General features: G+C 46.5%; 1 protein-coding gene across 1 annotated transcript in view; it reads left to right on the forward strand.

The window, feature by feature from the left end:
• LOC144757146 (phospholipase A2 inhibitor and Ly6/PLAUR domain-containing protein-like) overlaps positions 1 to 22,919 on the forward strand; it is a 134,531-nt gene extending 111,612 nt beyond the window's left edge. Inside the window, exons 4-5 of the mRNA XM_078646361.1 lie at positions 8,401 to 8,550; positions 21,809 to 22,919. Of these exons, the coding sequence (XP_078502487.1) occupies positions 8,401 to 8,550; positions 21,809 to 21,933 (275 nt within the window). The 3' untranslated portion in view covers positions 21,934 to 22,919. The remainder of the gene's footprint in view (positions 1 to 8,400; positions 8,551 to 21,808) is intronic.
• The last annotated feature ends 384 nt before the right edge of the window (positions 22,920 to 23,303 follow it).

A 23,303-nucleotide genomic window follows, 5' to 3' on the forward strand; every position in this document is an offset into this window, starting at 1 on the left:
CTAGGCACATCCCCCTCTGCTTGGGACGACTCCTGGTGGCCGGAAGCCCTCGGAAAAGCACCCATCCCGACAGACCACGCACGGAACCTTGGCGTCATTCTGGACTCTTCACTCTCAATGAACAAACAAGTCAGCGCAGTATCCTCTTCCTGCTTCAACATTCTTCGCATGCTCAGAAAAACATTTATCTGGATCCCCCCCGAAACTAGGAAAACAGTCACCCACGCCCTGGTCACGAGCCGACTGGACTACGGAAACACCCTCTACGCAGGTACCACCGCTAAACTCCAGAAGAAACTCCAACGAATCCAAAACGCCTCAGCCAGGCTCATACTAGACATCCCACGCAACGAACACATCTCTGGTCACCTTAAAGACCTCCACTGGCTACCCGTCAATAAGAGGATCACTTTCCGACTGCTCACCCACGCACACAAATCACTTTACGACATCGGACCAGACTGCCTCAACTCTCGACTGTCCTTCTACACCCCCTCCCGCCAACTACGCTCTTCCGACCAAGCCCTCGCCACTGTACCTCGCATCAACAAGACCACCATGGGAGGCAGATCCTTTTCATACCTGGCTGCTAAAACATGGAACTCACTCCCCGCTTACCTCCGCCTCACCCAGAACCACCTAGCGTTCAGAAAGCAGCTTAAAACGTGGATATTTGACAAATAATCCTCCTCCTCTTCCTAAGCGCCTTGAAACCCTCTGGGTATGTAGTGCGCTATACAAATTTTATGACTTGACTTGACTTGAATCGTAGTACAGTATTTATCAATGAACGGCTTAACGGTCTTCCTCTTTGCCACGATATTACAAACAAATAAAACTGCACAAAGTAGAAAGATAAGTAATTGGCCCTAAAAGAGCAATGACAGGGGCATAAATAATGGCTATCTAGGTTTGTGATTATCAGACTTACATATAGGTCACAAACTTCCGTTCATAAAGTTAGGGAGTGGCCCAGCCCGGCCTCATTCGGGCACTGACGGGCTAAAACGGGCCCGGCCTTCGCCCGGCGCGCAAAGCGGGTGGCGCGAGGAGTAATGTAGCGGCTGCTGGTGGGAGGGGTTGATGCAGGGCAGCTGGCGTGGGCCCCGTAGAATCCTGGGTCCTGGAGTCCTTGCTTGCCGAAATTTGCCCCCAAACAGATCTCCTGCTGCAGAGCGTCACCACTGAGGATAACGTGCAATGTAAGTTGGCCTTAATTAAAGTGACACGTGCTGTACAGTACAAATTAATCTGCAGCGGAAACAGACTCGCTAAGCTGAAGCTTAGTGTTTTAGGAAGCCCACTTGGGGTAAGGTTTGAGATGGGTAGGCCTTAAATAAGGTGGCATGTGTTAAACAGTAAAAGTATATCACAGAATTATTCGTAGTCCCACAGTATCAAACACACAGTATTAAAAAAAACAATTAAAACCAGCAAGATTGGCATATAAAAGGGGTAATTAGCATAGAAGTATTAGCAGCAAAAATGACGTTAACGTACAAATTGCAATTAAGGATAATAGTCACCAACGGTCTGGGGTGGGTCGAATAAAGTATTCTGGGTCTCAAGTCACTCACAGTTCTGGGTGGACACAGGACAGTCAGACGCGATACCTTTCCCCTGGTTCCGCGTTCCGATTGAGGTCCTGGTTGTTAGAGGGGGGGCACTGCCCTGTCTCTTCCTGGCGATGACTACTGGGGGATGTAGTTTCCTGAGGCAGAGCGGCGTGTTGGTGCAGGGTGTCGGCGTCCCACATGGCGGAGGCAGTGTCCTGGAGTACCTGGGGATACAATTACTGTGACGAATAAGAGCCGTTCCCCTCATGGCTAGGTAAGTGCTGAGTTTCTGATTTGCGGCGTCCCGCGCGGTGGGAGAGCCTCGCTGATCTTATGGGCCTCTGGCACCTTCAGCTGACGCCCTCTGGTCGCGCTGCTCAATGCCTACTGGGGGATGTAGTTTCCCGAGGCCGAGCGGTGTGTTGGTGCGGGAGTGTCGGAGTCCCACGTGGCGGAGGCAGGGTCCTGGTGTCAGAACCTCAAATCAAACTAGCCATACAATTTTAGTCTTGAAATGGAAATCACGTGGAAACTGCGAAGGGAACAATCATGTGAGCAATAGCTGGAGGCAGAAGAACCACGAGCGGAATTTCAAGATGGCCGCCAACATTGAAATCGGTTTGCGGTCTAGATGTTCCACAAATCACAGGTGTTCAAGCACTGGTGAGGAGCGCGAGCCCAAACCGCTGCGCACTTCACCAGATTTGTTGCCGGAGCTGGTCGAGAGAATTTGAGCGCTTCCATTCTGATTCCCCATTCCTGACAATGCCGTTATATTCTACTAGCTGCCAAAGAATATTGGGTATACAGGCAGATTTCCTTTTTGCGAGTATTAGTAAGTTGTTCATACTCGCCTTCTTCTTCTGTGACCCGACTTCCACACGGAGCTTCCACCGCCAGCAGCGCATCCTGAGACGACGTCCTGAGGAAGCAAAAGAAAGAGATTCCGAAGATAAGTAATCACATAGAAAAAGACGTGTGGCAAATACTAGACGAAATGAATTCAAATGAATGCTAAATTGTATAAGTGAAAGGAAATACTTACCTGAACAGGATACTGCCTTGCATCCTGGAAAAGAAGAAAAAGAGAAAACTTGAACTAGGAAATGTACACTGCTTGGAATGTTAAACATTATTAGTAAGTTAGTAATAGAAATATAGAGTAGGGTTACTAGAGGAATTAAATAGAGTAGGTTACTAATAGGAATATATAAAATAATTCTTGAGTAAAAGAAGAGTAGAATCAGCAAAGAATAGTTTGGAAAGGGTTACAGCAGAAAGAACCTATAGAGAAGGTAAGAGATAGTTAATCAATAAATACAAAGAGTTAGAGATAAGCAATGTAGTAAAGGTGTAATTTGTTTAATAGGTTTCTTCATTTTAAAAATAAAAGCCAGAAAAGACAAAGAAAAACAGAGAGAGAAGAAGAGAAGCAAAATCTCTGGAAGACTAGGTAAAAAGTACCATAGAGTAGAATAGAGTTAATCAGTAGAGTAGTGTAGGAAGTTGGCTAATCTCTCTTTCACTATAATTTAAGGTTTCCCTGAAGTTAAGTCTGCGGGACGGACGAAGCAAGAGAAGCTGAGGAAGAGTTCCAGAGCAGTCTCTTCTATTATTTTCTTATTTTATCCACTCCCCTTTCCCCCTGGAGGGTCTCGGAGAGTCAAGTTTTATAACGGGCTCTGTGGAATCTTTCAGAGGGATTTGGGAACTATCGACTTCTGCTCCTGTGCAAGTTCCTGCGGGAAGAATTCACGTCAGCATTGTGACACCTGGAGTACCCGGGGATACAATTACTGTGGCGAACAAGAGCCGTTCCCCTCACGGCTAGGTAAGTGCTGAGTTACTGATTTGCGGCGTCCCAGGACAAGGTAATCAAAGGGGAAATGTTTTGTTTGATTCTGGATAGAGGAATGTCATGCGAAATTGTATCAAGCGCGGTTGATAAGTCCAATAGGAACAGTTTCGCATGTTTTCCTTTATCTAGAGTTAATTTCAGTGCACCGACTACTTCCAATAGTGCAGACTCAGTTGAGTGTTTAGGACAGAAGCCAGATTGTCTGGCGTGTAATATCATGGCTATCTAGAGGAAGTCAGGGAGCTGTTTGTTAACCCCTTCAGCGCTGATGACAAAGCCAGCTCGTCATGGGCGTTACCCGCTAGCGTGGTAGAGGTTAAAAAGTCTTTCTGTGATTTTGCCAAGGGTGGGTAGTAGTGATATAGGACGAAGATTGGAAAGTGCGGAAGGGTCTATGTTTTTGTCAGTGGTTTCCATTCAGCAGGAATTATGATGCAGTTAGCGATGAATTAATTATGTTTTGACTTACTGGATTTACAATGTCTACCACCTCGTGAAGAACCGCAGGGAGGCTTGTGTGAGAAGGGGGTCCTGATTACAAGCATTGATGGTTTGACATGACTGATCCGGTGAGATTTTCTAAAAGGCCTGGAAGGAAGGTCCTATGAAGATAGGACCAGGGTTTACATCCATCGGCTGTGTGTGTGAAGCGCTACATTCTGTTTGGATGTTAAGAATGTTTTGTCTAAAGCAGACAAAGGACTTTTCACATAACACCTGTGATGGAGTAATGTCCCTAACTAACATTTTTGGGTTAGTAAAGGATTTTAACACAGTGAAAATCATTTTCTGGTCATTTTGAGCATCTAACATTTTGGATGAGAAATACTCTTTTTCTGCTCGCTTAATTTGTAGATGGTATTTTTTTCTGCTTCCTTTAACGAGGGTAAGTTCATCTGCACTGTGTGCTCTTCTCCATCAGTGTTGCAGTTATTTGCCCCCTTGGTGGAGTTCTGCTAGTGTATGCCTTTACCAGGTGCTGAAATAGTGTTTTATTGTTTATGTGTAGCTTGCTCTACAGGGGCTAGTTCATCACTAATTACCCTTATACTTGTTTTAAAGCATTGGGTGTCAACCAAGGTGTTACCTGATACAGTGGGTTAGTTAGCTCTTGCCAAATGAGGCATTGCTGGTTTAGCTAGCATCGTAATCCATTCACAGCTTGATAATAGGGTTGGTTTTGATTGGAAGGGTAGTTTAAACGTGGGAGGTTAATGCTGGATGGAATTAGCATCTGGGGGCATATTATCAAGGGGGTTTATCTCCGCTTTTTTGGCTCTAAAAGCCAAGAAAGCAGAGTTAAAATTATCTCCCTATTACCTAGCTGTCGCTAACACCAGTTAGCGACAGCTAGTAGGAGATAGCGACCATCTTGGGCCCCACTTTGCATGTCAGTGATATTTATCACTAATGACATGCAAAGTGGGCGTGCCAAGATGTTAGCGACTGGAAACAGTCGCTAACATCGCTATCTCCTATTACCAACTTTTGGAGATATGCGCGCTAAGCGCGAATATCTCCAAAAGCTAACACCTGCCCTGAGCAGTTCTTAGCCATGTTATCCAATGGGAGGTGGATAACATGGCTAAGAGCATTAGCTCGGTAATGCATGAATATCTCTGACTATTCAGCGATATTCATGCATTGTGGCCGATTTTTATCGCATTTGCGATAAACCTTGATAATAGCAAGGTTTATCTGTGATAAAAATCGCCACAGCTCAGCGGTAAAATTTTGTCTCTAACCAAGCAATAGCGATAATTATCGCTATTGCTTGGTAATATGCCCCATAGTCCGACCAGACTTGGGTCACTGGGGTGCTGACTATTAGAGAAGAGAAGTTTGAACATACTCCATCGATGGAGTGCCAGGTCTGGTGGGTAGAGACTTAGACCAATTGGTGATGTCCAAGAGTTTCTAATGTTTCAATGAGGTTATCGGCTCCAGGATTGCTTTGGCATTCTAAATGGAGATTCAAATTGTCTCGAAGAGAAACATTTGAAAACCGGATCCTAAGGTGGCCTAATGCGCCACCTAAAGTTTCCAGGAATTCGAAACACAAACCCATAGTTTCTGCTCCTTTCAGGGAGCAGAGGTGAAAGTTTATACATCGCAAAGACTCAGGATGAATAATGACCAACTCTCCTCCCCTTGTTTCATTTCTGTCTACTCTACAGATGGTATCATTGGGAGGAAGTACTAATGCTATGTTAGGGTTACACCATTACGTAAGCCATGTCCCAGTAATGAATAGAAAATAAAGTTGTAATCCAGTGACCATCTCATTGACTTCTTGGGCATTCTTTCAAAGAGAGCAAGCAGGTCTCAAAGGGCTAGTCTAAAAAATGTTCAGTTGTAAATTGTAAATTTGATACTTGTATAGCGCTCTACTCACCCGCAAGGGTCTCAAGGCGCTTGTACGAATACCGCTGTGGAACCCTTCCTGGCCTTTCCCTGTGAAGTGCCCACTCCTGGGCACCCCCAAGGTGGAGGCCAGGCATCCTTAGCGTTGTGGGGGCCGTTGTGGAGATTAAGCAAGCTATTGCCCAGAGTCGCAGAGTGGGACTCCCTGATTGGAATAAGCACCGAGGCGAGAATTATCAGGTCCGTGGAATTTTTTAGCTCAAGACCCGCCGAGGCGGGGAATTGAACTCTGGTCCTGGGCTAGACCTCTGCATCAGGGTCTGCCGCTGTAACCATTGAGCCACACTTCTCCACAGTTTGGGTCTACATTCAAGACGTGGGGTATAAAATAGCAGTTACATTTCCCAGCCGTGTTAAGCGCTTTCAGAAGGTCAGAGGGCATAAAGATACCTGGGGGAGATTGGGCAGCTTGGCTAGTGCTGGTTGCGTTCCTCGTATGGACCGGTGCAGATGGTCTTGCCTTTGGCATGCTTTTGGCACACTAGGAGTGCACCCTCTGCACGCATCCGCTGCACATCCTTGGTGGCAGGCCCATTAAATACTGGTGCTTGCCAACCACAAGAGCGCTGCAGCACAAAGATGGCGGCTCAGAGTGAGCCCTCCTCCTCCTGGCAGGGGAGGGGAAAAAATGCAAAGTGCAAGTTGAAATGAAGGAAGGGTCTGCAACATGTGAACTCTGCGTGATGTGCGGGCAATAACGAGCTCAGATTCAAACTCCAGGTAAGCAGTACATCGTCATAGTCACTTAACCCAAACAATGCTAAAATGTTAAAAGTTTGTTTTCAAAGAACTAAGTCAATATTTAAAACCAGGAATCATGCGGTAGAGTTTAGAGCCATCATACACGCTAAGGCGTGCAGCCTAATCTTAGCCTCTTCTGCTAAGGGTACCCTTGAAACCCAAGGGTACAGTGTGCTCTTGAGCATGCCTGATATGCAGGTGTATTGTTGCCTCAAGTCTCCCAGACATGGAGAATACTGGGCCTCATGTACAAAACTGTGCATAGGACAACAGCTCATGTCATTCTGCTGTGCTGCCCTATGCCAATTCAAAAGGGAAGGAATGGACCACATTTACATGATATGGCCCGGTTCTCTCCTTTCAGCTAGAGGCCGCGCACAATTAGCAATCGAGTGCCAACACAGGCACCCTTGCACCGTGGTACCAGCGAGTCTGTGTTGATGGCACAATTGTTTTTATGCTGGGAGAGGCACCTTCATGCACAAAAACAATCACAAGAGGCATTTCACTCATTCTAAATGTGCTGCAGAGGGCTGCACACATTGAAAGGGGATTCAACGAGCAGATATATAAGCATTTCTCCTCATTAAACCGAATCTGGAGAGGCATTTTTTGGGGCTGCTCCAGGTTTACATTAATTTGTAAGTCTGGGGCAGCGTCAAATTCCATGGGTGTTGAGTGGCAACAGCCACAGCAACCCCCCTGGAACGCCTCCTTGATGTAAAGTAAGGCAAGGCAGCGCTTTTCTCTATATCGATGAGGCCATGCAGAGCCGCGCCTCATAGATATGATTGAGAGGCCTGTGCCACTACAAAAGGGGGTGGTGATGGACGGAGCATCTGAATCAATCAAACACTCACACCCAGTCAACAGATCTGAGTTTGATCCATCACCGTTCTTTAGCCCACTCTGCCACCCCAGTTCAGACATGGCTATATGCAAATCAGTCTGACCCTGTGCCTCATGGGAACAGTCCAGCCCGAACTGCCAAGCCATGTCTTCCCTGGACCGGAAACAAGCTTCCTAGGACCGGTTTCTGGCATTCCAGCCGTCTTCAGCCCGGTTTGCTTGAATCCAGTGGCAAAGTGAGCAAGGGCTCACGTCTGAGCATACCCTGCCACACTTATGGCGGCCAAAAGCGGTACAAAAGGGTGTGGTGATGGACGGAGCATCCGAACAAATCAAATACTCACACCCAGTCAAAAGATCTGGGTTGAATCCATCACCGTTCTTTAGCCCACTCTGCCACCCCAGTTCAGACATGGCCATATGCAAATCAGTCTGACCCTGTGCCTCATGGGAACAGTCCAGCCCGAACTGCCAAGCCATGTCTTCCCTGGACCGGAAACAAGCTTCCGAGGACCGGTTTCTGGCATTACAGCCGTCTTCAGCCACGCTTGCTTGAATCCAGTGGCAAAGTGAGCAAGGGACTCACGTCTGAGCATACCCTGCCACACTTATGGTGGCCAAAAGCGGTACAAAAGGGGGTGGTGATGGACGGAGGCCTGTGCCAGCAGAGAGTCACGATGAGATACGCTGCGGCGGTGCTGGACTCTGGTAAATGAGTGACACAATGTACAGGTCTAGGGAGATACCAAACACACACTATTCTACAGCAGTCAATGGAAAACAATTCTATTACGGGCAACAATTAAGTCAATACATTCTGTGCATCATGAGTTGAAGATAACATTTGTTTTATTTTCATACAAAGTGTGGTGTTTAATGCTACTGCTGTTAGGGTGGGAGAATGTAGCCATGACTTAGCACCCCATTTCTGAACACATTAGGCTTCTCAAGTCCTGTTCTGTGTTATTTCAGTGCCTGCTGTGGATGAGACCCCCAATGGCTATAAATGTGATGAGTGTTTTACCGACCAGTCCTCGGACTCCTGCACACCGACTGGAGAAGTTCAGTGCACCGGGGAGCAGAACCTTTGCCACAGCTTCTCCGGAAAAGTAATCATACCTGGTGAGATAAACTCATTTTTCTAAGTATGATTTATATATCCCACTCTACCAATCTTCTTGATTTCTGGTCCTTTCTTTCAAACTAAATGATTTTCAAGCTAAGTAATGTCCCTTTTTTTCTTAGAATCCGCCGGAATATCTTCTGTGAGCTCGGTTCCATCAAATTCAAAGTAGAAATCATGTCCCATTCACCAAATATACCCTGATGATGTGGTATTTGTATAACAAAAACCTAGAGAAGAAAGCAATGGCGTTCTGTGCAGGGCCGGAGGCAAACTAAACCAAAACTAAGATTTAGAATGACCAGAGTGTTTGCGAAATGGACTCAAGGATCCTTGAGGCCAGATCTACAATTGGATTTCATTGCCCCTGCATTGTGCATGGTGTTGCAAGGGCAGAGGAATCCTTAAGTCAGATTCACCAAGGAACACAAGGCCCCCTTGCATGGCCCTGCACTGCTTGGTAAACCCGGAGTGATGCGAGGGGACGCAAGTCATTGTCTTGCTCTACTCTGCCCTAGGGAGGCGTTCCTTGTGCGGAGCGTGGATATTCCAACGTATCCACCCAGGGATTGTGGTTCATTCTTCAATATACCAAGTCGGGTAAACCCGGGAATGCTTCGAACGTGTACAGCTTTCCGTTGCAGGCACAATAAGAATAAATATTGTTATTTTCCCTCATTATTTCCTCTTTCCACGTGTGTTCCATTCTGCAGCAAACTTACAAACAGATAACACCAACAAAGGTGTCCCCTCATGCACAAAAACAATCCTACCTTCAACGCAGGCACTCTTGCACCATGAAGCAAGTGTGACTGCTCTGCACAGCATCAAAGTTTGATAACTCTGACCCTTGGAATGTGAGTTTCTTAGTATCCAGATAGCTGCTGCTTCCCTGTAATACAACCAGGTAATCGGGCTCATTTTCAGCCTGATAAAGACAATGCACTCAGCTGCTAAAGTGTCTAAGGGATATGGCTACCCCGGGGAACATCGTTTACAACGAAACTTTTACCCCGCACTACCATTACAACGCAGGAATTACAACAAAAGTCGTTACAACGACTTTCGCTGGCGGGCGCTGTTGGATAGGAAATAGTTTAATTTTCTATCCAACACCTTCCCTACTATCCACGGGGACTGGAGTTGGAACAGAAAATTAAACTATTTCACTATCCAGCGCCCCCCAATGCAAGTCGTTGTTACGACTTGCGTTGTAATCCCCGCGTTGTAAAGGCATGCGTGGTAAAAGCATGCGTTGAAACGACATACATCCGGCTACCCCTGCCTTAGAATTACACACACACCCCACAGCAGTCAGTTTTGCTCCTCCGACGCGTGTGTGCTGCAGATCTCACGTTAAGTAAGCCGCCTGCTGTATGGTGAACGTTCAGTTCCTACTGCCAGAAGGCCACCAATTGTTACAGTCTAATTGAGTAAAATCCAAATAACATGGAGTGACAAAGCACAACAGCACTATGTGTATCTATTGATGAAAGATTCTTAGGTATGACTGAAGAGAGTCAGTCGAAAGGGCAGCCTTGGGCACTCATTTCAAATCAGTCAAACAATCTTTATGAAGTTTACATGTTAAACCATCAACATATAATAGGTACAGTTATTGCTTCCAAAAAATAAAATAGATAAATCGTAAAATAAAAATAAAACATACAACCAATTCATAAGATGAGAGGACATTTCCTAACTCGCACAACAGTATTTACAAAACTCAGTCCAAAATTAGATATGGGCCATTTAGGGTGTACCACCATAAAAATATATAGTGCTCCACGTTAAATAGGGGAAAATAAAGTGATAAACAAATCCAACTGAATGCCCCCTCCAGATAGAGTCATAGCTTGGTCACAGGCGGTTTGATTAGAAATGTCACAGCCTTCCCTGCAGTCAGAGTAATCGCTCTTAGTTCCCCTTTCAGTTCTGTTTTTGAAAGGCTGGCACTACTTGTGCCTTCTTCAGAGTGCCAACTCAAACCTAGGAGAATATGCAAAGTTCTAATCAAAGCATAATAGAGGGAGAGACAAATAAACAAAGAGTAATCTTTTCAGACTGGTTTCAGGTTTGGCCAAGATAGACTCTATTGGTTGTACCTCAAAATAAGGTCGACCCACTTATTTGTGGCAGATAAACCTGGAGTTCCAGCGAGCAACCGTTAAAGTCAGGGCAATTGTTGGCAATCAGCAGAGACTCACACAATAAACAGCGGCAGAAATACGTTTACTATTATATATATTACGCACATATCTCTTATACGACTTGACCCTAATTTAGAGGCAAATCTAAATCTAGTGCAGGTGAGTTTTAGGCTGCTGGTTCCAAAGAATGAATTGGGGTTTCTAATGTCCAGAGCCTTCGAATAGAATTCTCAGGTTACAAAAGGTATTACCTTTGGGTATCCATAACCTTTAATGGAACACTGTTGTGTTTGGATACTCCACCTTAAATCATTGTGAATGTTTTATTAAGGATCACCTTTAAATGGAAGCTTTCCATACAGACCATAGAAGAAGCTAGGAGCAATTGCAAGCCATACGTGTTTCGTTGTAAAAAGACAATGTTCAACAACTCTTCAGGGCTCTATGGCTGAATCTTGACATCTCATTGGGCCTTCCTCCGGTGATAATTCCAACCGGCGGGATAACCAAAAAGGGGTAGTCAAGCATAGGTCATGAAGTCGGTGAGTAAACCAACTATAAAGAGGCAGATACAAGATTGTGCGCCGAGTGGACTGCGGTCTTCACACAATAGTACTCTCAAGAGGGCATGTACCCGTGCTTTACCGGGATTGTTCCGGTGACTCGCTGCTGCTCTTATTACGTAATTTCCCGTCTGAACATTTTGACTAGAACACTAATCTAGTTATTTGATTTACTCGGCGCACAATCTTGTATCTGCCTCTGAAGAGTAGTTGAACATTGTCTTTCTACAACGAAACACGTGTCGGCTGGCTGTTTGTACAAAATAGATCATCTACCCTACAAATAAACAAACAAGAACAAGTACTACGATCTCACCGCCTTGACCATTCTATTTGTTTCTGAAGAGAATTGTGATCATTGAATTTATTAATATATATGTGTGCGCGGGTTCCTTTCCTATTTTCTAATTGTGTAGTTTTTGCTATACAGATTGAGGGGTTTTGAGGGTATCCCCTTCCTGCAGCACCGTCTTATTAATCGCTATAACTTAACTTTACGTTAATACTGCTAGGGCACCTTTCTTTCTTCCTGGACACTAAAACCCGTCCCTGACTACGCACTCACCCTTAAGGGTCTGAAGACGCTGGAGGGGTCAAGTCTAAAGAAGTGGTCAGTAGGGTCTGTTCAAAGGTTTTTATATAGATATGGCCTTTACCGTCCAGAACGGCGTCCAGCACTACTTTCCAATCCTCTCTCAATGTGATATGGGATTTTCAGAGTTCAGTGTTGGGGCAGTTGAGGTGGGGGAGAATGGCGAACATGTCACTGCTAGGAGCGTAGAGAGAGCCCACGCTGGACACCATAGTGCGAGTCCAGAGCTTGGCAGACACATATTGTCCCTCATCGTCTGACCAGTTTTCTAGAACACTTCATGGAAGGGATTTGTGAATGAGAACGGCCACCCTACATTTGTTGGAGCTGGGCATGGTGTCACTGAGTACGGTAGGGTCATGACTGGCTGATGTCCGGCAGCTTCAGAGGACTCGACTCACCCAGTCCAGTGAGTTTCTCTGCCTCCCTTGCTGAAAGGTGTGTCTCTTGGAAAAGGGCTCATGTCAGTGTGCTTAGAGATCAGGTAAGATATGATCTTTTCCTATTTAATATGAGAGCAGCACATCCACTTTGAGTGTGGTTAACCCCTTCGCTGCTGGCCCGTTTCCGCCGCTGTGCGGTAAACAAACGAACAGGGCGGGGCCGTGACGAACCCCAGCCGGCATCCGCACACGAGCACCGCAAAGCGTGACGGCTGGGGTTCGTCACCAGCATGCAAGGGGTTAAAGTAAGGGGGTGTGGGCTATGGAAGTGGCCATTAGCGAGTGAAGTTGGCAAAGTATACAACAGGAAGAAGGAAGGCAAGTGTATTTTGGCAGGGTCAAGGACATGGAGAGAAGGGAGGGAGAGCACAGTATTTGTGAGGTGCTTTGGGTGCGCAGGAGTGGTGCAGTTGAAGGGGAGCCTGAACCCCAGCCTTATCTAAGGGCATGAGCGGAAGGTAGGCAGATGAGGGGGATTTGCCACAGGGAGTTTGAGCCAATAATGATGTAGAATAGACAGAGCAAAAATAAAAGAGTGGAGAGGGTGTGAGTAGTGAGTGTATGTTCAGGTGGTGTTAAGTATCTGTTTCGTGTGTGTTGACACCCCTCTTGGAGACAGAGGATGGCATGGAGTACTCATGATGGTCATACTCTTAAGAGATACGTATGGTCAGTGTGCTATAACTGGGGGAGAGTGGGTGCCAAGGGGGCTTGGCACGCTAGCGTCTTTGCAACTGTTTGGGGGGCAGGGGAGTAGATGGTGAGAGAGTAGCTCTACCATGGGGTATGTCTCTATGCCAACAAGACAGATGACGGATGAGAAACTGTGAATGTATGATGATGTATAGAGGCCACTGTGATGTGCATCCTGTTTAATAAAAAGGGTTTGGGCATGACATAGAAAATAGGTAATCAGCAGAGGAAGTCTCAGCAGAGGAGTGAGGATTATAGGACCACATTCTATGTACACTCTGAATTTCCAGCTGGGACTGAAGGACAGAGCCGTATTGCATGGGATAAGATTCAAGAGGAACGTACTGGTGTCATTGCGTTCTAGACATTCTGGTATTCCATAATAGCAGATGTTTAGGTTGGCCAGCAGTCTTCAAAGTCAACTTATACTTGGGGGATTGTTGTCCAGTTCCAGCACCTCCATGTGCCCCAATCAGCCTTCTGTGTTAACTAGCCACCAGTCCACTATGTCCCCTTGTCTTGAAAAAAGCTTATGCTGCCCTATATGGTCTTGAGGTCATCATGCAACCAGTTATATTCAGGCCTATGAAAGATAGCTTGAGGAGGTAAGTTTGATGGCGTCTGTTCGATTTTTTCAGTGATGGTGATACAGAGTCTGATTTCTTACCGCCTACCACACTACACCTTTGGAGAGTAGCTGGTGAGAGGATTTATATGAGAATATTGTGTTAGGATCCGGGATTAGTAACAGATGTAAAGAAGGCAAGGCCCCGGTGCAAAGGGTTGTGACACAGGTGAGAGAAAGCAATAACTGTCCAGTCCAGGTGGGGTTAGACAGTGTAGCTGCCCAGCAGGTCATCACAGCAGGAAAGTGTGTATCGGCCAGGCCAAGACAAGTAGTACAGAAGCATCAACAAATAAAGGTGTATCATCTCAGGTCCTGATACTCCAGTGGGTTGACCCATAAAAAAAGGGACCGGAGGTAGATGAACAATGGACTGGATTGCATTCCATCCATTGGCAGGAGATCCGGTCATTGGTGAGAATGTCCAATGTCCAACAATCTCTGAGAGGCATGGGGCAAAACCTATAGACTAGGGCTGATTCATCAGTGGGATGGCCCATAAAAAAAGAGCAGGAAGAACACTAACAATGGGAAGAGTTGAATATCATCCAGGGGCAGGTGATTCGATCATTGGTGTGAGTGTCCAAAGTCCTATTGTCTCTGGAAGGTGTGGGGGCAAACCTGTAGACTGGGGCTGACTTTGTGCGGAAGGCCTTTTGAAGAAATGCCTAAGCAAATAGTAGGGGTATTGGCTTAACTTTAAGGCCCAGAGAAATCATGGTTTCACTATGGTTCTGATATTGGAGCCCTCCGCTGTGATGATAAGAATTGTGTCCCTCAAAGGAGCCCTTTGCATTGAATTGTATGGTTCACTTGTGGTAGACACTGCTGAAGCCAAAGGGGCCAGTCCAGCAGCTTGGACGTGGCCGGACAGCTACGGTCATCTGTGATGGGCAGTGGGAACAGTAGACCTGCCAGATCCAATCAGCTCCAATCAGCATTATGTGATGGAGTTTGGAGGCACGGGCAGCAATCACAGCTGCCCAGCAGGCCCGGATGGGGAGAAGGGGCAGTGGTGCCCTGTAGTGTTTTAAGACTTCAGGACCCCTGTGGCTGAGGAGGTTGTTGGAGCATTTGATATGGCTCGAAGTATGCACAGATGTCCACGAGGCATGGTCCCACTGGGGGAGTGAGCAGGAACGGCTAGGTGTAGAAGGAGGGACCATCCAGAGCCACACAGATTGGGGCAATCTATGACTGCAGAGCTATTCACTCCCACCTAATCAATATAAATCCAGAGAAATGCTTTTCATATGTTATTTTGTTGTCATGCCTGTTGGGGAAAGAGATTGTAAGATAAAAAAGTAGATGGAGCACTATATCATTCTTTCTGTCCCTGCAATTCTTAACATTTCTGCTGTGAATAAATGTTCATCATACAGTACTTCCCAAGGGAATACACCACACAAAATCAATACTTTTCCAAATAATGGGACGCTACAGTACATAGTATGAGGCAGCTGATCAGCATGGGGGTCATACAGCTTTCCTAACACCAACGGTCCACTCTTGTGAGCCCAGCGAGCTACATACTCACCATGGCAGGTCCTGTATTTCACCACTGGACACAGACTCAACAGACATCCAGCATAAATACCAATAAAAACCAATACCTACATAGTCATTGTGTGTGTGTGTCTCAGCTACATTCTCCCAGGTGATTTTATAAATGTTGGGCAGGCTGTGCAATTTCTCTAGGGTGCAAAGTCCAGTCAGTCTCCAAAACATTTCATGTTGGAGCAACAGGGACAACAGGAGTGTGTTGTTCTTGCTGTACCCCCCACAAAAAGAAAGGTGGTTCATATTGCGACACTGGCAGCCTAGAGGATAACAGTATGATGAACCACAAGGATGGATCTTTTGTGAACTCCCACCAAGGTGAGGTAGCATAAAAAGATATCAAAATAAAAATAAAATAGTTTTAGTTCCTATCAGGAATGAGGTATAAATCATTAAAAAAAATGTGCAGAAAGGGTGTACCCTGTCTACACTGGATATCTCAGGGTTCCCGTCATTAAAAAGAAACTCCGCAAAACCACTATACACTTCTTTGAGGAAAACACTGCATCAGTGACTTCGCCCTCCTTAGAGGACAAGCAATTGCCTCCATTGCGGGGCACAAGCGAACGAAACAGACGGAACTGTTAGAGTTAGAACTGGCTCTGCAAGCAGCTGACACAGAGCATTCCGCAGACCCCACGCCGGAAACGCCGCACAGCCTGCGCCTCCGACAACAGCAATACAGGGACTATCTCCAAAGACAGACAGTGGACAGAATTACAGCGACAAAGCATAAAATTTACGACGTAGGTGTTAAAGCAGGTACAATGTTGGCCTGGCTAGATAGGAGAGGCGATGGCCCTAGGGGTATACAACAGCTATGGACGAGGGAGGGACAACTTACAACACACCCAGAAAACATAGTAAACGCACTGGCAGAACACTTTCGGGAGGTTTACACTCTGACTTTGGAGGTGACGGAGGCAGAAGTGGCGGATTCCCTCCTACATATAGAGATGCCAACTCTTACACCGGAGGCTTCCTCAGACCTGGAAGCAGATCTAACGACTGAGGAATTGCAGGGAACTCATTTAAGTACTTAGGCATACATATTACAAAAGATGCAGCAGACTTTTTCGCTAAAAACCTGACACCCCCTCTGGAGCGCCTGAAGCACGATGTGACACAATGGGCGTCCTTGCCCCTTACGCTTCTGGGTGGGGCTGCACTATATAAAATGATGGCCCTGCCTCGGTTTCTTTATGCCCTTGACAACACACCCTACCCGGTCACACCCTGATACTTTAAGCAAATAGCGGCACAGGTATCGGTGCTTCTCTGGGGTAACCGGCCGGCACGCATAGCGCAGGCGGAATTACATAAAAGTTGGTACGATGGCAGGATAGCACTGCCAGATTTACAATTATATTATTGGGCGGCGCATCTTAAGGTTATTAACCAATGGATCCATGCATCTCAGGACGACCCAGCGTACAGGGCAGATAGAGCACAATTGGGCATGAATAACCTGCTGGCCATACTTTATAACAGAGGATTAACGTCAACACTGGAGGGTCCCATGAAACACACGGCCATGTTGTGGTACACGGCGCAGACAAGGCTGGGATGGAAAGGGATTATGACTAAACTTACCCCGCTTTGAGACACCAAAACAGTAGGGCTTCTGCGGCGCAGCAAGGGGTTTACACAATGGGACAATATAGGCATCTCCACGGTGGGAGATTTGTGGGACAGAGGAACAGTGACACCATTTGCCCAACTCCAGCAACAATATGATCTGGGCCCGACTGAGACATACAGATAAGTGCAAATACGGCATGCATTGCTGGCAGTGCTCCCGCCAGATACTGAGGTCCCTGAGTCCTTTCCGCTGGAGGACCGCCTACTCACTAACCACATGTACAAGCGCGCTACATCACTTACATACAAGAAGCTAATTAATAACATGCCAGACCCGACGGTTTCACTACGGGGTAAATGGGTGACAGAAGTGGGTGACATGGGTGACTCAGAATGGCAAGAAGCCCTGGCGTCGCCCAAAGAAGTGGGGGATCTCTGCCAAGCTTCGGCTAGCACAGCTTAAAATCCTACATAGGATATATTACACCAGAACCACATTGCATAGACTACAAAGGGCACAACATCCATATTGCCTTAGGGGGTGCGGGGAAGAGGGTACTTTTATACACACCATATGGGAGTGCTCAGCAATAGCAGATTATTGGCGTCAGGTGCTACTCACAATATCGCAGACAATGGAGGTGTCACTTCTGCCAGAACCGCGAAGATGGTTACTCAATATACGGGAGCCCAATGATCTCACACGCCATGGCCAGATATGGGTAGTGTTGGGCCTCATGATTGCTAAATGGGGGGCAGCAGACTTACCTTCGTTGGCAGGCTGGCGCAAGAACATGGACCTTGCTATGATCACAGAACGGACAGTGTACGCAACTAGAGGGAGCCCCCGGAAGTGGACTAAAATTTGGGCGGCCTGGAACACCTTTCGAGGGAACATCTGTGATCCGCTGCCTAAGTCCGATACTGATAGCTCGGATGAGGACTAAGAGAGGGGGGAAGGAGGTATCGAAGGAACTGCCACCGGATATACAGTATACTATTGATTTTGTAAGGAAACTGTATTTAGATATATGTAAACGAATCATGCTAAAAGGATGCTTGATTACTGTCAGTACTGCCTATTTGTTGATTGCATTTAATAAAAACATTTTTAAAAAAATGTGCAGAAAAACAAGTGAGCATTTTTGGGTTTTGAAAATCAGTTGAATTAAAATGTAACATGTCCAAGATTTAGTGTAAAAGAAAAAGGTAAACAAAGATTTCAAAAACAATAAAAAAAATGCAATGATTCGTCAATAATCTCCATAAAATAATGTGGGCGATTGATATTTATTGATGACAATGTACAGTTGAAATTATTACTTACCAGTTGTAGGAGAGTAGGGTCTGCTTCCTATGGTCACCCCCACTTTTTGCTGTGATATTCTGGTTTTTCAACTTTAGACTTGCTGTGGCCCTGATAATCAGGACCACGGCCCAGCTGTTCTCTCTCTAAATTGATACCATGTACTTTAGGTACATACCAGACTTAACTTCAAAGAAAATGCCAAAGAAAGTTCAGTGGACAGTCAGCTGTCAGAAGGCATTTGATTACCTGAAGCAGGCCATGTGCACTGCACCTATTCTGCAAAGTCCAGACTACTCCAAGGAATTCATTGTTCGAACGGATGCTTCTGAATTGGGTGTGGGTGCTGTTCTTTCACAATTGAATAAAGACGGTCAAGACCAGCCAATAGCTTTTATTAGCAGAAGGCTGACCCCTAGAGAGAAACGTTGGTCAGCTATTGAGAGGGAGGCCTTGGCTGTGGTTTGGGCCCTGAAGAAGCTGAGGCCATACGTGTTTGGCACTCACTTCAAGATTCAGACCGACCATAGGCCCCTCTTGTGGCTAAATCAGATGAAGGGTAAAAATCCTAAACTGCTCAGGTGGTCCATTTCCCTACAGGGGATGGATTTTACAGTGGAACATAGACCTGGGACTGACCATGCCAATGCAGATCGACTCTCCATATATTTCCACTTAGAAAATGAAGACTCAACAGGTCAAGGTTAGATTAATGTCCCTGCGTTGGGGAGGGAGGGGGGGGGGCGGTGGGAGAGTAGGGTCTCCTTCCTATGTTCACCCCCACTTTTTGCTGTGATTTTCTGTTTTTTGTCTTTAGACTGGCTGTGACCCTGCTAATCAGGACCACAGCCTAGCTGTTCTCTCTCTAAATTGTAACCATGTACTTTAGGTACATACCAGATTGGTTCCTGGGTCACCCTTGTGAGTCCCTGTATAGTGTACCATAGGTACCCGGGGCATAGGTGCATCCAAGGCCTACCAGGGGCTGCAGCATGAATTCCGCTACCCCTGGCTAGCCATCCAAACTGACACTACAGGCTGATCACTCAGCTTGGGTAAGGTGGTGTAATCACCCCTTACTTAGATATAGTATACCTATATCTACCTATATATATATATATATATATATAGACACATATGCACCTACAAGTCACCCTTATGGTAGGCCTCGACAATCCTGGAGGCAGAGTACTTGGTTTTATGTGAGAGGGTGCCCTAGCATGAGCTGAGCCCCTCTACAGCTTTCGGAACCATCTCCTTATAGCTGTTCTCTGATATAGCCATACCATATACTCTTAAGTGCATTATAATCCTCGTGGTTAATGCTAACTTTAGTATGGCTTTATCAAAACATGTCGTGTAGGGTTTGAAATACTTTGGAATACTACCCCCGCCAATTCTGGCAGTGGGACTAGCATTCCACCCTTCTAGAGGGAAAACACATGTAGATTACTGCTTTACCCGTTTAAAGTTAAACAGAGCCTCAGCATCACAAAATGAATGCTGCTGCCACAGACACGAGTCTGAATTCCTGCTGCTGGACGAAACTCCCGCAGGGGAGGCCAGGACAATAGGTTTCCTGCCTTAGTAGGTGCTAGCACCTCCCCAGACAGGCTCTTGTGTATTGGGGCAGGGAGGGTTGCAAAACGAGACACAGCCTGGGGCACACAAGGTGCTCTATGCATAGCTCGGTTCAAACCAGTTGCTGGGGCACTCCAGCCCCGCTCTGGTATGAAACTGGACAAAGGGAAAGGGATGTAACCACCCCCTTCCCAGGTCTAAAAATAGGAGGGACATAGCAGGTAATCCAGCCCCTTTTATTAGTATAAAGATAGGAGCTGTGTCCCCAGGACTTTAGATTATCCTGGAAAGAAACTCTGATACAAAAGTCTTGGACCTTCAAGCTTCTATTCCGACTAGATGACTGAAGACATCTCCCGTGTGGTCAAGGAGTGATCACCCTGTGCAAACAGGCACCACCAGTAACTTGCCAGTTTGCTTTGTCGACGCTCCTCCTGGAACCTGAACACTCAGCCACTCAGGACTGGACTTCCAGACTTTTCTGACTCCGACCCACATCCACAGCAAAGCTGAGACCCGTGGCGGACACGAGAGATGTGGGACCAGACTCCCTGGACATCCTGCATTTTGCTAACTGCATCGACCCCTGAGGTAACTCGCAGTTGTGCATTGGGGTACGATAAGACCCAGACCCAAGCTCAGCCCTCCACTCTCCACGAGTGCCGCCTGGGCCTGCTCCTGCATTTCAGCTCGACGTGTCTGCCCTGTTCCTAGTCTGTTGGCTAGAGAGCCCCCTGAGAACTTCCTTTTGAATTTACACCGCTGGCCTAGGTGCTCCAGGCTTGCTCCAGCTTCCCTGCAAAGGAGAAACGCCCTAGACCTTGCTGGTGTGACTCGGAGCCAATCTTCATTTCCTGCATGGATTGCGGTGGCCAAGGCTTGTTGGGTCCAGTCCGGATACCGACACTGCAGTCAACTAGATCCTTCGTGGGACAGCTCGTATCCAGCTCCTGGTCATCGTCGACGCCTCCTGGACCTCATGGCTGCAGAGACAAGCTTCACCTCTTCACCTGCAAAGCACCCAACATCACCTGGTTCCTTCCTGGTTCCTTCCTGGTCACTGGCTAGTGACCCAGACTCTGTCCCCTCTGCTTTCAGGTTCTTCACATCCTCGATCCACCCTTGGATCCACCCGGACACTTTTCCTCTGGTTGCCTGCAGCACTTCTTTGCAGATCTCCATTGAAAACATCGACGAAACCCGACACCGAAAGGCACCTATGTACCCGGCTGCCCTGGGTGAGGTAACTCAAGTACTCCGGTGCTCCCGTGGGTCTTGACTCTCGAAGTGTCCTAGTTAAAAGGGGGTTTGTCGTAGTCCATCCGGAAGTGCCCTAAAACAGTAACTTTGCAACTTTTTCGTTCTCCATTATAACTCAATGGTAACCCGCGTGTGAGTTTAGACACTGCACAAGCACCCGTGGGCCTCCTACTTCCTAACCCTTTGCTGTTTAGTGTAGCCCCAGCAATTCCCTACGCCCTAGGCCTATTCTCTGTTTCTGTCGTGGTTCTTATACCACTTCCTTAGTATATGGTTTGTGAGGCCCCTAGGGCAAAACTGTATTTGTGCAACTTATCGTATGTCAATTAAGTAACTTGTGATGTACTTCGATCTCTGACCTCATAAAGAGTGCAGAGGGGTTGTGTTAGAAATAAATACATATATATTTGATATATACCTTGTGTGGTGTCCTTTCATTTGGTATTCAAGGGATTATAATTGGTAAAACAGCTCACTTCACATGCTCTCTGAAGTCTTAGCCTGATGACTGCTGGTCCATGCTACCACTAGCATAGCTTGTCTATAAGGTTGACTTTACAACCACCATCAATAAGGGTCGATGTAGACTAGTGAAGGTGCCCACTAGAATAGTGGACATCATATGCCAGGCTAACTTCTCACACCATTCAAGCCGACAGTGTACTTGTTCCATGCAGGGCTCCTATTTCCACCATAAGGACATGTATAAACCTTTTGAGACAGTCACAATTTAGTCTGGAATCCAAGAGCCTGGAACAACTAGCAGTGTGTGTATATGAGTGACCCATCTGAGATCTCAGGAACTTGGGGCCAGGATGAGTATGATTTCTTTCCTAGATGGAGAACACATTTATGTAGCAGCATTGCTAGTGACTGAATATTGTCTGTGTGTTTTTTTCACAGGTGACACTTTGAAACCGTACAGCATAAAAGGATGTGCTACGCCAGATTTCTGTAATATATTCGACCAAGTGGCCACCGAAATCTATGCTGATGACATACTGTGTGTACCTGCCCAAACGCTGTGAGGCCATTGTTCACACCTCTGAGGCAACCCCACCCCGGCTTAGTAATAGTGAAAAGAAACATTCCTAAAGCTCCACCAGCGCCTGCCATGAAGAGGAGCAATGTAAGAATGAAGCAGAGGAACTCATGTCAGCCTCCCTGGGACACTGAATGCAAGGAATCAATGTGCATAGTTCTGTTCATGCTGCCATGTTGTTTATGTACCACCAGCCTTTATATTCAGCTATACATAGCGCTTGGGCGCCTAAGAGGGAATACTCTCCTAGGCGCATTGAGCGACTGGAGCCCTGGCTCTGCAACCACCCAAAGATACTGGCTTGGGATCAGATAAGAAGCTCCTTCGGATAATATGTAACCATGGAGGAAACTGAGTTCAACTGTTCTCTCTCCATTTGAAATATCATTGCCTGAATTATGATGGTTTCGTCTATGCCTATCCTGCCATAAATATAAATGCAGATGACATATCAACTCCCTGTCTTGACATGTGATACACAAAGAGTACAGCACACTTCTGCATGCTCAAAGAGTGGTGATTCCTTCAGTCTATAACTACTTTTCCACCAGTAAACGCAGTTCAAATATAAACAAATCTGACCAGAACCAGATAGAAATGTTTTTCCCTCCTGTCTGAGATGCAGCTGGAACTTTTGGATCAAGATATTGATAATCAGCCACTGGCGACTGTTCTTGAGCTCATCCTTCCTCGTCTCCACATTGAAGGCCCTCAGTGACCACTCTCAGGAGGCTCCCAACCATCTGACCAGCTTCTGACAGTGAGACCAGGTCAGGTGCACCCGGACAGTCCTGCTTTGCTGCTCTTTCTTAACCTTGCAGGTGAACACCTCTTTGTATATCAGATCATAGACAATATCTACCACACTTTGTTGATGATGTCAAAACAGAAGAACGCAGAGTTATGAGTTCATATCCTCAGTTTTAATGCGCTCTGTAATCCCGGCATTGATCTGCTTTGTGCTGTAGCAAAACCCAGAAAAGGAGGTGGTGATGAACAGAGTGCCTGAATTAAGCAGACCACTCTTACCCAGTCCAAAGATCAGGGCTTGATCCATCACCGTTTTTTAGCTCACTGCACCATCCCAGCTCAGAACTTGGCTATATGCAAATTAGTCTGTTCCTGTCCCAGTCCATGATGGGAACAGGGCAAACCAAACTACCAAGCCAATTCTTGTACTGGGAAGGAAACAAGCTTCCGGGGACCGGTTTCTGCCATTTCAGGCGTCGTCGGCCCGGCTTGCTTGAATCCTGATGGTGCAATGAGCAAGGGACTCACATCTGAGTATACCCTTCCACGCTTATGGTGGACAAAATGATTCAGAAAAGGAGGTGGTGATGAACAGAGTGCCTGAAT

This window comes from Lissotriton helveticus, chromosome 1_1 (genome assembly GCF_964261635.1).
Source record: "Lissotriton helveticus chromosome 1_1, aLisHel1.1, whole genome shotgun sequence".
Lineage (NCBI taxonomy): Eukaryota > Metazoa > Chordata > Amphibia > Caudata > Salamandridae > Lissotriton > Lissotriton helveticus.